Consider the following 13,655-nt stretch of genomic DNA (forward strand, 5'->3'; position numbering starts at 1 on the left):
GTCATTGAGTCCAACCCGTGACCAAATACCACCGTGTGAACAAGACCAGGGCACTGTGTCACATCCCGCCCTTCCTCAAACACTTCCAGGGATGGTGACTCCACCACTTCCCTGAGCAGCCCATTCCAATGTCTTATCTCCCTTTTTGTAAAGAAATTGTTCCTAATACCCAACCTAAACCTCCCCTGGTGCAGTTTAAGACTATATCCTCTCATCCTATCCCTAGCTGCCTGGAAGAAGATGCTGAACCCCATTTGGCTACAACCTGCTTTCAGGGAGCTGTAGAGAGTCGTAAGATCACCCCTGAGACTCCTTTTCTTCAGCCTAAACAACCCCAGCTCTCTCAGGTCAAAGACTTGTGCTCCAGGCCCTTCACCAGCTTTGTTGCCCTTCCCTGGACAATGTCACCTGCACTACTGAAAGCAGTTTCTGGATAAAACCAGGCATCAACTCCCATGGGTTTAACTGATAGAGCTCTATTGAAAATGATCTACAATAGTTAATATATCTTATACTAATATAAATAATATACAGTGTCATATCTTAGCACTAAAAAAAACACCCTTCAACCAATCCAAAGTGTGAAGTCTTTCATTTTAGAGAGTTCCTTCAGATCAAAACTGAATTTCAAAAAAATTCAAATTTTATGTAAAAAATCTCTATGGATATGAAAGAGTCCAATCAATAATTCTACAAATTGCAATATGTAATCATGGTATGTCATTGCACCAGGCAAAAATCTGTTCATTTCTTGTTACAGTTTTTGTTTTCAGATCCTCAAGACATCAGCTGCTCTTTTAAGAAACTACCAGTACCTGGCTCAGCGCTTAGTGAACATGTAGGGCCATATTTCTGCAGTCTCATCCCCACTTTTACTGTCATCTAAAGTACTGTGGCAAATCTGACTCACTAAAAAACTGGAATGAAACAGAAACTCTGGAAAAGGGGAAAAAAAAAGTCCAAAAGTTTGAAGGACAGATCTTCAGCTGCCCTAAAGTTTAACAGTCTGACTCATTAATGCCACCAGAACAGTGTGTAGCAACTGATAATCTCCTAGGTTTTAAGATTGTCAGCAAATCCTGTTTTGCAGTACAAACCTAGTCATTTCCTGAAATTGCATGGTTCAGTTAAGCTTAAGAAAACTATCCAAGTTTATTTAGAGAGTCAACATTTATTTCGTACATAGCTGGCTGATCTGGCACTCACCTAACACCTTACTGAAAGTATGTCTGGCAAAAATAAAGGAACTACTACTCAAAGCTTCCTGCAAAAATGTTTGCCAATATGTCCTGGTACATTACAGGACACGGAAATTAACAGTCATTTATTATTCTCAAGATTTTTTTTACCCCAACATGTACAGGTTGATTGATACTATTTTGGGTGTCTCCATTTAGAAAAGAATGACAGTTTCCTTTGGCATTTCATTCTGCATTTTTGCTGGTTCTAATGAAGACAAATTCTTCTCAATCAGGATTGTTCTGTTTATTAAGTGAGACAGATGGCACACTCACTGTATTGGTAACGATTATGAGATTTTTAGTGTATTTGGGGCATTCTGGTTTTTGTCCCCTAGCTAAAAAGTGATCAAAATTTCAAATGGAAGAGAACTCAGGTTCTGTCTTTGCAGAGTATTTGTGATATCTACACAGTTCTGAAGGACCTACAGAAAGAGAGGTTTTAGACACATTCAGACAAATGTGTAAACCATGGTCCAGCAGACATGCCTTGGCAGAAAATCCAACACACACTTCCAAAACCCCTGCCAGAACTGCATGTTGAACCTGTGCCACCAAGAGGCGTGTAGCACTCATTCCTGTTCTTCTCACCTGGCTCCTGAGGGCAGCACTTGGTTCAGTTGAAGGCTTTTATTTGAGGTATGTCCAGCCCCAGAAACACTTAAGAAGGGATTTTTTCAGTTGCCATTTCTTGTTCACTTTGTCTTAATACTTACATCATACTTAGTTGCAGGGAAGGTTAACCAAAGTTCAGATTGTGTTTTCTCTAAAGTCAGTGAGGTCTTTAAGTTAACTAGCTGGAAAGCAGGTGGATGTACCACAAAACCCATGTTACCTGAAAATATTGGACTCTATTTCCATTGTATTTATTAGCGTGCCTTATAGGTTCATATTGGTAAATAACACAGATTTTATGGGGGAAAGAATCAAGACAAGCTTTCTTCTAGCTCTCACCTGCTCACACTTGAAAATACACGATAGAAGACTGTAAATTTAGGACCTAAATGTTGTTTAGATCAGCTGAAGATTTCTTAGGGTATCTATAGAGGAACTTTGTGAGCATCTGTTCAGCCTCTGGTGCAGAGTTAGAGAACCACATATCAGAAGGAACAGCCTTCCTGGCTGTCCCACCAATGAAATGTTTAAGTGAGAACAGTGCAAAACCACAGACTCAAAACCCTCATGATATTTCTGCTCAATGTTGAGGCATGCAGACTTTGTAGAGAGACGTGACTCTCTGGGGCATACAAATCTACACAGCACTTTATATTGTAATTAAGATGAAAGAAACAAAGTGTTCTGTTAAAAAGAACAGCTCTCCAGAGAAAATAGCTTTGTGTATCACTTTATGCTAGTGGTGACAGAATAGAAAACAAAATACCACAGTTACATACATGTTCTTTGTCTAGAAGTATTTACAAATAACTTTACAAATTTTTACACACATTTTTCAGTTTTGCTTGTTTACTTTTAAATTAAGAGAAAAATTAGTCCCCAGAGGCTTCTAAGGCTTCAGTTGGTGCCTTGTACTGTACATTCATGCTTGGCTTCTTCCTGGGAGAGGGGAGGAAAGGAGTTTAAAAATGTGCAAATCACAGACATCTAAACAGCCCGGGGTGTAAGGTTTCCTAGAGATGGAGAGATGGACATCCATTGAGCAGTTGTCCTACATCTCTTCAAATCAGAGACAGCTACTCGAGATGGACTTGGGGCAAAGGAGATTAGGAAAGGAGGAGTCATATATGAACTGCAATAGTTAGGTGAGTACATTAGTGCTTGAACCTCTGGGTAAGAAGAGTCATAGATCAATCCCTACTGCATTCAGCAGTTCAAACATTGCAAGAAGTGGACATTGTGTATTTTAAGACAACATTGAAATGATCTCTTGAGCACTGTTAGGGTTTGACTCCTGCTGCATATTTTGGAGTCAAAATTACTGTTTACTGACATAATCTTGACCAGGCACAGTATGATCCTATCAGTCAAAAAATACTGATTTTTTGAGAAAGACGCACCCTCCTCCTAGTTTTCACAGGTTGTTTTGTTTTCATGCCTCAACACTAAACATTGTAAAAATATTGAAATTAAAAAAGAAAAGAATTTACAATTTACAAGTGTCCATATAAGTAAATTATTTAAAAATTCAAGATCATCTACAAGGATCTACGAAATAACAACGCTGATAATGACACCGAGCCTGTGGGAAGAACAATCCACATGCCGTAAAGAACAGATGTGGTGGGTTTCTTCCAGAACGATGAGTCACAAGGTTGGTCTTTTTTTCTAAAACCTGTTTCTTCAGCTACAGCAGCAGAAGTCTTGAGTCCATGTTCATTACTTACTTCGACCTAAAAAGCAGGATATAAGAATTACTTACAAAGGAAAATCTATTTTGTTTATCTTCTAATATATTTCTAATTTGTAATCTGTAAATTCATACCAAATGAGAGGTTAGTAACTAATGAACAAGTGTTCATTAGTTCATTTCTAATTTCATCAGCTGTGAGACTCACCTATATGGCCAAGAAAGAATGGCTGGGTACAAAGCAGTAACTTTGTACTTTGGATACCAGAAAAGCAAAAAACATTTAGGAGAAGTCCCAAATAAAGCATATCTGAATCTCATACAATAATAGTTTCATTTTAGCATAATATATTTCAATAGCATGAGACATATTTTCACCCAGTTATAAAATTCTGACATGATCTTATTACAAACGTGAGCATTTGAGCTGGACTCATGCTATTTATAGTCCTCACCACAGTGACACACCTGCTGCATCTATGTATTCTCACATGACTCCCTGTAACCATTTTCACTTGTGTAATCTTGGAAAATCTGTGTTGGTCTTTCAGAGCAATTAAAAGATGGGTAAAGTCTCAGGAGAAGATACAAACAGGACAGGATCACGCAGATGCAATTATGGAGCGGTCACCTCTCCACTGGCACAGATTCTCATACCGTGGATCAGTTCCACAAGCACAAATTAGTAATGTTCTTAAAAAGGCTGGGGACATCCCTAACTGGAATTAGGAATTCAGCGTCTGTCCAGAATGAGTTGTTCAAAGCTCTAGGAGTTTTATTTTATTATTATTATTACTATTACAATTATAATTAATTTTTTCATTATTATATTAGTACATTGCTTTTATTACAGCACGATTATTATATTATATAATATTATTAACATATATTATGATATAATTATTATTATTATTAATAACCTCTAATGCAAGCCAAAACTTAGCTTCTTATTTTTCCCTTCTAGCCACCATGCTCCTCTCTTTTCCGCATATCAGTACGTGAAGCGTTTCTGAATATTACTGAGCGACCTGGCTGTCGATACTGTGATTCAAACAGGCACAACAGCCTTCTTGATTGTCCATATGCTTTAGTCCCAAAGAGAACACGAACCTTTTTCTACTCCCCCTGGTGTTTTCTGCCTTACACACATCTTAATTGAAACTGCGTGGCTGAGGGCAAAGATCCTGCTCCTCCTTGTCCTGTAGCCTAACAGAGTTACAGGCAGAAGAACAAAGAGCAAACAGGCAAGCAGTGATCATTCATATTTGGATTAAAAACTGGTCCCCGTGGGAACAAGTTCAAATTTAACTTCTTCTCAGAGGTGAGAAGGAAAACTGATCTTAGTTTTGCCAATCGTTAATGATTATGGTAGCACTGAGCAGACATTATACTGAATGTGAGCACCTGATAAAAGCAGACTGTCTTCTGCATAGTTTGGATGAGAACACAGTGCCTTGTATTTTCAATGGGCTATGTTAAGTTAATTTATGAATTAAATAAGGGATATAAAAAGGATGAGAAAAAGAGAAATATAGCCAAGCTTTCATCTATAAAGTAACATTTATAGAGGTGTTGAATGTATTTTTACAAGCATTATTCATGTTCAGTTCTGAGAGAATTCTAACTCTCAGAGTTTTGCGCAGCCTGGGCACCAGAAGTTGCATTTTAGAGATATGAAGGACTTTCAGAGTGTATATGACTGATACAGATAGCAATTAACTTATCAAAAGAAGTCACGAAGGCTAATGTGCTGCAGAGAGATAAGCATCTGCAAAGTTCTGGCACAATCCACTGACCAAATTATTTCCAGCAACTTGGCTTTTAATTCAGACTTTGATCACTGACAGTAATTTCCCTCCCAACTTAGATAAAGGTCCTCTATATCTTTCAGTACATACAACCAAAATATCAATAAAGAAGGAAATGCAGTATAATTTCTGAACCAGTTTTGTACCCCTTGAAGCAATAAAGAGGCCAGAGAAGGCCCTTCCAGCAGCACAAGGATACCCGCTCATCGGAAATGGGAAGATAACTCTTATTCTCCAGTATTGTAAGACCACCAACAACCCTCAAATCCCTTGAGCTACTTATTGAAAATCTCCTGTCAAAGAACAAATTATCAGATGCTGTGACTTTTCTACTGCAAAACAAATGAATATATTTTGCAGGAATGTATTTGTAAGTATTTCATTAATATATGTCTTTTATTCTCCTCTTTAATTATAGTAAGTTCGCTAAGAAAGTACTAAACATTTACGCACTTGATGCTTAAAAACTAATCTGAATACAGGCTGAGATTAAAATCTTTTATGCAAATGTTGCAGGTATGGCCCTCTTGCTCCTGAATATCAATTTAACTTTATACTCTAGCAACTTATTTAGAAGGTTCAAACCCCAATTTCGCAGTCATCTTTCTGACAGAAAATGCAGCAAAATAGATATTTAGTGAAATATTACTACAGAAATGTAGACTTCAATGTAGAGTATGTATTTAGTCAAAAGTCAGAAGGTTCATAATTTCATTTAGTTGTCTTAATGTGCTATTTGTTCTTGTTCTAGTATACACCATGATTTTGGGCCTTCATAATTCTATAATGTTTAGATAAATTTTTAGTAAAAATTTGTGTCTTTTTATTTCTACAAATCGAAAGCTGTATCACGAATAATATATATTTTAAAAACCCGCAAAAATTAGTAAAGTCACGAAGTTCAGGTGTCAAGTTCCAACCCCAAACAATTCTTTAGCAATTTTCCATTTTAAATTAAAACTCTTAGCATGCGCACACATGTGTACACCAGGAAAAAACCTTCAACCCTTTCTGATTCTGTTAAGTGATAAGTAAAAAAGAGTAAGTCATTAAATCAGTTTCAGTCAATTAGGTGTATGTGCATTTCATTTAAGAGGCATGAAAGGCCCAAACGTAAATTTAAAGACAGAGAGCAACATCACAAGTTCCAGCCTTAAAGAATTTCCAAGTTAACAACTTCTGCTTTACCAATAATACTTCAAAAAATCATCTACTTGAGGTTGTATGAGGTTCTGCCAAAATACATATAGTACTAATGTCTCCACACATCCTAATTTTTTCCAAATAAAAAGAATAGACATGCATTCAAACTTATTCATTAAGCAGCAAAGCAGGAAGAGTCTATGAAAATGTGATTTTCATGGTGCAAGCAAATAATTGATGACAAGGAGATAATGAATTTCCAGTGCAACTCTATAGATAGATTTTAAGCTGACAAGCAGTTTTTCAGCAAAATGTTTTCTTTCAGTTGCTAGACAAATGTAAAAACTACTGCCTCTTTATAAATGGGTTAATCTCATTAAGGTTTCTGCAGATGCAGAGGATATAAACCAGCTCTTTTCGTGCTAAAAATTCAGCAAGAAAGCAATTCCATCCTTCAGCGAGAGCCTCTCCCTGCATTAAGACGAGGCACGACGTGGCAGACATGGTGATATGTCCTAATCCTTGCTTTAGCGGATATGCCATCAACGACAAAGTGTCCTTACTCGAATGCTTTATGTGGATTAATTTCTAATTAAGTTCTAATTAAAATATAATTAAATTATCAGTAATCTGATGCCCAAATTATTTTAGGAGAAGGTTAGCTTTCAGTTCAGTTCAGTTAGAAGGATTAATGTGGTCTGTGAGACCAGAACCTTACCTACAGGCTTTACAGGCTTTAACTCAACATGTTCCTGGGGGGGCTGTCGGTAGGAGTATGTGTCAAGTCCACCTATGAAATCAACTGAAAATACAACAGTTCCAGAAATGAACAAATGGAAATGAAAATATGTCAACTGAAAAAGAAATGTGGACAAATTCTGTTTTAAAAAAAAAAAAAAAAAAAAGTAAGTGCACACAGAGGCTTGCATACAAGAAATAAACCAAATAGATAAAGATGCTGTGGAAACTGCTTACAGAAGGTTCCATGCTCTGTCTTCCTGGGGGCCTATTTAGCCCCATGCCTGGAAAGACAGGCAGCAGTTGGATGAGCAGACATACACACTCCTGCCAGTGTGTGTGCAAAAGGAGCGTTCACGGATGCGCAGAGCATGTAAAGAGAAACCACCACGGGGTAAAATAGCTGGTTCTCTTTAGGGAAATCTCAGTGTATATATATAATTTATTTAATAATTCCCCTTTAACTCCTGTATAAATGTTTAGAAATTTGAGCAATGGAAACAGTTTAGCTTGTGAACCTAATTTCACCTAAACTCTTCAGGCTCAATGGACTTGTAGAAAAGCATCAACAAAAACCAAAGGCATGAGAGCTGAGTTAAGAATAAACAAGAGATCACTAAATACAGAAAAGCAGCAGCATCTTCTCTGGATGAACTTGTGGGGTCAGGACACCTTTTCAGGATCCTTCTACTTTCTATGTCAGAAATAATGTGCTCTTGAGAAGTTTTTAGCTCCTTCTGTGGTGATAATGATTTTTTAAAAAGACATTTTAGTCTGAGTCTTGTATTTTTTTATTTTGGTAAGATTTTAAGCAGCTCTAAGAGGCCACAATTTCAAGCTATCCTAGAAATCTTAAAAACAGGTTTGTGGAAAAGGCTACTCTATTGATTTCAAAAGGCCTTTTGCAGACAGGTCCAGAGCTGGATGCAAATTCACAGCAGGATTCTTTGGTCACATGGAAAGCAACCTCCTTCCCCTTTTTATATACAGGCATATTTGCAAACGTCCTCAGCAGAATTTTGATACTCATTGTGCCAATTGCTGTACAAGCAATGAATGAAAAAGCAGTCCTTTCCCAGTCAATGTGTGCTCTAGGTAGACCAACAAAGACTGCTTACCCAGGGTGAGGAGGTGGGAGAAAGAGGCTTAGAGATTGACAGACTAATGAAATAACCACTGAAATCTGTGGAAATAATGCTCCTGTTGATTTCAGTTTGCTTCTCCTCCTGAGTCCAGAAGTAGCTCAAAACTGAACTTGATGTACTCCAACCACGCAGCATTACCTCTTCCCCAAGACTGTTCTCTTAAAACTGCCTGAGCAGGACATAATGTGCTGAAGAGCTTGCCCAGCTCCAGTGCCTGCCCCAGCCTATCTGCACCTCTTCTTTCTACTGTATTTCTTTCATGCTGCAGCTCTCCTTCAGAATGTTGTCACTATATGCCATAACATGCATGAAAATTTACCTCAGCCCTACTGGGATCTAATCCTTGCAGAGGAAATAGTTGCAGATGGACTGTTGCAAAAGTTGATTTTTAAGCCACATAATCACAGAATGGTTTGGGCTGCAAAAGACCTTAAAGATCTTCTAGTTCTAACCCCTCTGCCATAGAAAAGACACCTTCCACTAGAGCAGGCTACTCATCCAACCTGGCCTTGGACACTTCCAGGGATGGGGCATCCAACTTCTCTGGGCAATCTGTTTCAGAGTCTCCTCAGTTTCACAATAAAGAATTTCTTCCTAAAATCTAATCTAAACCTACTCATTTTCAGTTTGAAGCCATTCCTCCTCATCCTGTCACTACATGCTCTTATAAAAAGTCCCTCTCCATCTTTCTTTTAGGCTACCTTACTTCAGGTACTGGAAGGTCAACATCAGGTCACCCTGAAGCCTTCTTTTCTCCAGGCTGAACAGTCCCAATTCTTCAGCCTTTCCTTATAGGAGGGGTGCTCCATCCCTCTAATCTATTTGGTGCCCCTCTTCTGGACATGCTTTAACAGATTGATCTCCTTCACATGCTAGGAACCTCAGAGCTTAATGCTAGATATCTAATACATTATAAATTTACTGAATATTTTTTAAGAATAAATCATGTCCACAGTGGTTTGGTTTTTTTTTTGTAGTTGAGCACATGCTAACACAAGGAGCTAAAATAAAGTTTCTGAGGCAATTCACCACTTCAGAACCACACGCCATTCCTCTCAGCAATCACAAGCATTATCTGCAATTGTAAGCAGGGAGAGAATTTAAAGTAACTAGCCTTTCTACCAACAAATCTTTTTGAGTGAGGAATGAAGCTGAGATGTATTAATGATTGACAACAGAGACATGTCTTTGTTCTGACAAGGAGAATATATTTAATAGCACCATCCAGCAAGTGTTCAGATGAGCTGCTCAAACCTGTTTAGCCAAGGCTTTCTCTTTAGCAATTCAAGATGCCTTATGTAGTATTAAAGCTGAAGTTCACCTTAAAATTTCTATGAAGCTCATTCTCAAAGCAAGAAGCTGTTCTATCACACAAGGCAATGGAATGTGCCATTTTTCATTATGCACTCTATTTTATGGCTGATAACTTTTTAATATGAAGATTTGTCCTAAATTATTTGAATTTTAAGTTACTTCTAGTTTTAAAAATTAATTTTGATTTTACCTGGTATCTTCATCCCTTATAATTAGTAGACTTACAAGACTAAGCCCACAAATGGCCATTAAACAGGGAAAATTGGATTTTAATTTTCATTGGATGCAAAGACATTATTACGTACATTTCAGTGTAAGCAGGCATCAAATATCTTAAAATTTTACACTAGATGAACTTTTTGATGCATACATACCTCTCCTTGATTGGCCAGAAGTAAATACTTCCAAGGTTTTCCAAGGGTAAAATATTGGTTTAAGGACAATATAAAAATTTTTTGTTGTTTATTTCTACCTGGTTAATGGATTCTGTATAATTTCTGCCCTAGCTTCACAGGACTACATTAAATAGCTTCAGCAGGTTGCATAACCCGGGAAGAAAGTTCAATTAAAAAAACCAGTGTGCTATACAGTTCTATAATTTTATGCTTTAAATTAAAAACAAAACAAAAACCCCCAAAATAAAAAATAATAATAATAATTTAAAAAAAACACCCAAAAAACACCAAAAAAAAAATCACCAAAAACCCCCCCGAAACTAACAACCGCAGCAGTAGGGATATTCAGTCACTAAATAATGAACACCCCATGTAGTCCAGTCATTAACCACAGTCATGCAGAGAGAAACTTAAAATCCTAGGGAGAGGATTTTTTAGCATCCCACAGATAATAGCAGGTTACAGCAGAAGCTGGTTATTTTATCTGCAGCTGGCTGCAAAACATGATCCCTATTCCCAGGGAATTGCTCTCTCCTTGTGTCACCTCAGTTTTGTGGTCATGTTGGATGCTTAATGGCCAGTGTGAAGTGTTCCTTTAGAGTTCACTACCTGCTGTGCTTGGAAGTGCAAATCTGTGCTGGCTGTCCACCCAGGCAGTCCATTAAAGTGATGTTCATCCATTCACGGCGGTATCAGAGCAACAGCTGTCGTAATCTGCCTGAGTGAGAAAAGTGCAGTGTGCTGCTGGCTGAAGAAAGTGTATCCACTGTCATCAGGAATTTTGAGGGTTATTCTTTTCTAGACACATGACATTTCGGGTTGCCTTACTACTATTTATCCAGCTCATTCACCCATATGCAAGTTAAAATTTGCTTTCCTTTGAAGTTAGCATAAGAGAATCAGAGGTCAGGAAAAAAAAAATCCTTTCTCCTTTTCCACCTTCTCATGCGGAATTCAGTTTCTCTGGCAATATCCTATTGACCTGCTGGCAGGCCCTTTGCAAAAAGCTGCCAGAGCTTGTCAGCTCATTGGTATATTATTAAATTCTTCTTTCAAAGTTGACAAATTCTAAGCATGTCTGGAGATGCAGCGTATGAACCGAGCAGCAATGTGGCAATAGCACAGTTCTTAGTAAATCCTGCAGTCTCTTGGCCTGGAATACCTTATATTCTTGCCTCCCCATTTTATAGATGGAGGTAAGCCCCAAAGCTGATGGCTCAAATGGTTGGCACCTCCCTTTCCAAGAGAGAGGCAGAGTAGCAGGTGCTCAAACTTGTACTTTTATGTACAGAGGATTTTCTTAACCTATGGTGTTCCAAATACCATTTTGCACTGAAGTATTCTCCTTGTAGTGAGCTTTTTCATTGAATGGCAATATATCAATGCAATTACTTTCATTAAGAAAAGGTATGCAACAGAGGGGGTTGTAACTAGCAGAAGAGGAACCAAAATCAATTAGGAACAGGAAGCAAAACTGGGGGGTTGATGATAAATCAGTGCTACAGGCATGAAGTCCAAACTTTGGACTTTCCAATGTTTGCACTTGTAGCTTACATAAACTTTCCAGATAAGCATGTTTTTTTCCTGAAAAAACTGCTTTTTCAGTTGCCTTCCAACCTCAAGAGATCCTCTGCCCTTTACACTCTTCACTGCACGAGCCAGCTATCCATCTGGAGCCAAAACTTCCTATTTTCCCTTCTTCATACTAAGCCTGGACACCTAAGTCTCAAACCACGTAGCAGAAGAATCAACATTCCATTGCAGGATCACAGGACTAGCTTCTCATTTATATAGAGGACTAAAGGAGGGAAAATGTGTGCAGGACAATTAAGAAAGTGAGAAGAAGAGGCATCAGTAACCATTTGTGGCACTCAGATTGCTGCTCTGTCTCTATAAAGTACCGGCAGATGGTAATCAGGTTAAAACAGGATAAAGTGGTAGAAAATTACTAAGAGGCAACCTTTTACTTAAATTTTTATTACTGGAAGCTGGAAGGGGAATATTTCAATGTTCCACAGTAATTATTAAGATATTTGCACCAGATATTCTTCTTAGTTTTCACCACTGGGATAGATCATAATTTTAAAAACTGCTCTACCTTGTAACATGTAAGTACCACACTTCTCTGCAGGGCTGCACTGAAAGAAGGATCTTCTCAGAAGCTGCCCTAGAAAGGGCACTGGCATGTTACTTAACTGTCTCCTCATTTTACCAGTGATGTGACATCCAAGCTATCAATATGATTTATTCTCTAAGGATATGACTGTCCAGTAAGATGAAGGAAGTATGAAGCAGATCCAAGATAGGAAGTGAAAATTGCTCAAAACTTCTCAACCCAGACCTCCCCAGTCATTCAAAATCTGAAAAGTATCTTTCAAAAATCTTCTCTGTGCCATGCCTTTGAACGATATTTACAGCCATACCATCCCATTACTGAAACTAAGTGACAGGCTGCCTGATGATGGTGTTTTGCTGGGGTTTTTTCCCCTAAAAGTAAGTATTTTTCAGTGCCTTTGAAGTCATTAAGGACTCCTGGCCACTGCATGGTAAAAGTCTCTAGAAAAATATGGTTATCACACATAAGGCACATAGTAAAATATCTATTATCAAGTAATATTTACTACAAGTTTGCTATCACTAATTCGCTATCAGAAAAAATAATACTTTATGCTGCAGGTATGTATAAATTGTTTCCTTTAGGCTTTAGAAAACATTCATTTTTCCTGACATTGTGCCATCTGCCAACCCACATTCAAAGTTTAAGTTTATGAGGAGTAGTTTTCCATTTTGCTTTAAAATGTTATACTGTAATCTCTCTAAATACTTGTCATCTTGGGCCTCAACCATCCCATGCATCTCATCATAGCTGGCTGTGACTTATGTTATTCTTCAGCAATGCAATTCAAACTAAGTATGTCTGATGATACATTTTCTTCCTTTATAGGTATTTATGTTTTTCTGTTCCTCATTTTAATGAAAATGCTAACATCCTAGTGAGAATACTAATATATGGAAGTCATACTTTAAAACATTTCAGACAAATAAAGCTGGGGTTTTTTTCTGAGGCTTGTATTTAAAGGTACTATTGCTAGTTCTAGTCTGAGATCTCAAATACAGTGAAGGGTAGCTTTCTTTCTGAATATGATCAAAGTAAATTGTAGACAATTTTAATTGAAACTTCCTAGATATTTTTTTTTAATATACAGTGAGAAAATTAGAGACGTAAAATTGGTAAAATTTAGTCTTCACTAACTACTTTTTTTTCCCTTTCTGGCACCCTTTTTGATCTATTCCCTTTTGGTGCAGAATGTCCAGTGTTTCCCTCTTTAAGTTACTATACTGCCTATGTACAAATTAAGCCTGCAAAGGAAAAATAGTCCTTGCATAAAAGACATTAAATGCCCAGAAACTACATCTATCAATTACATTCACATGATATCAGGACAGAAACAAGTCAGTGAGTTCTATCCCCTAATCCATCCAATCTATCCACTAAAGTGGCAACTCAAATAGTCCCAAGACTATTTACAGAAGGCTGTTGCAGCTTCGGTCACACCTTCAGACACGTG

General features: G+C 37.6%; 1 protein-coding gene across 3 annotated transcripts in view; it reads right to left on the reverse strand.

The window, feature by feature from the left end:
• Positions 1-2,569: 2,569 nt before the first annotated feature.
• Positions 2,570-13,655, reverse strand: part of NKAIN3 (sodium/potassium transporting ATPase interacting 3) — a 346,346-nt gene continuing 335,260 nt past the window's right edge. For 2 of the 3 annotated variants that reach the window (XM_040067999.1, XM_040068008.1), the window contains exon 6: positions 2,570-3,586. In XM_040067999.1, the coding sequence (XP_039923933.1) occupies positions 3,573-3,586 (14 nt within the window). In that variant the 3' untranslated portion in view covers positions 2,570-3,572. Of the gene's footprint in view, positions 3,587-7,212; positions 7,297-13,655 lie in introns of all 3 variants that reach the window. The other variant, XM_040067990.1, reaches the window with a different exon arrangement.

The sequence above is a fragment of the Hirundo rustica genome, chromosome 1, assembly GCF_015227805.2.
Source record: "Hirundo rustica isolate bHirRus1 chromosome 1, bHirRus1.pri.v3, whole genome shotgun sequence".
NCBI classification, from domain to species: Eukaryota; Metazoa; Chordata; class Aves; order Passeriformes; family Hirundinidae; genus Hirundo; species Hirundo rustica.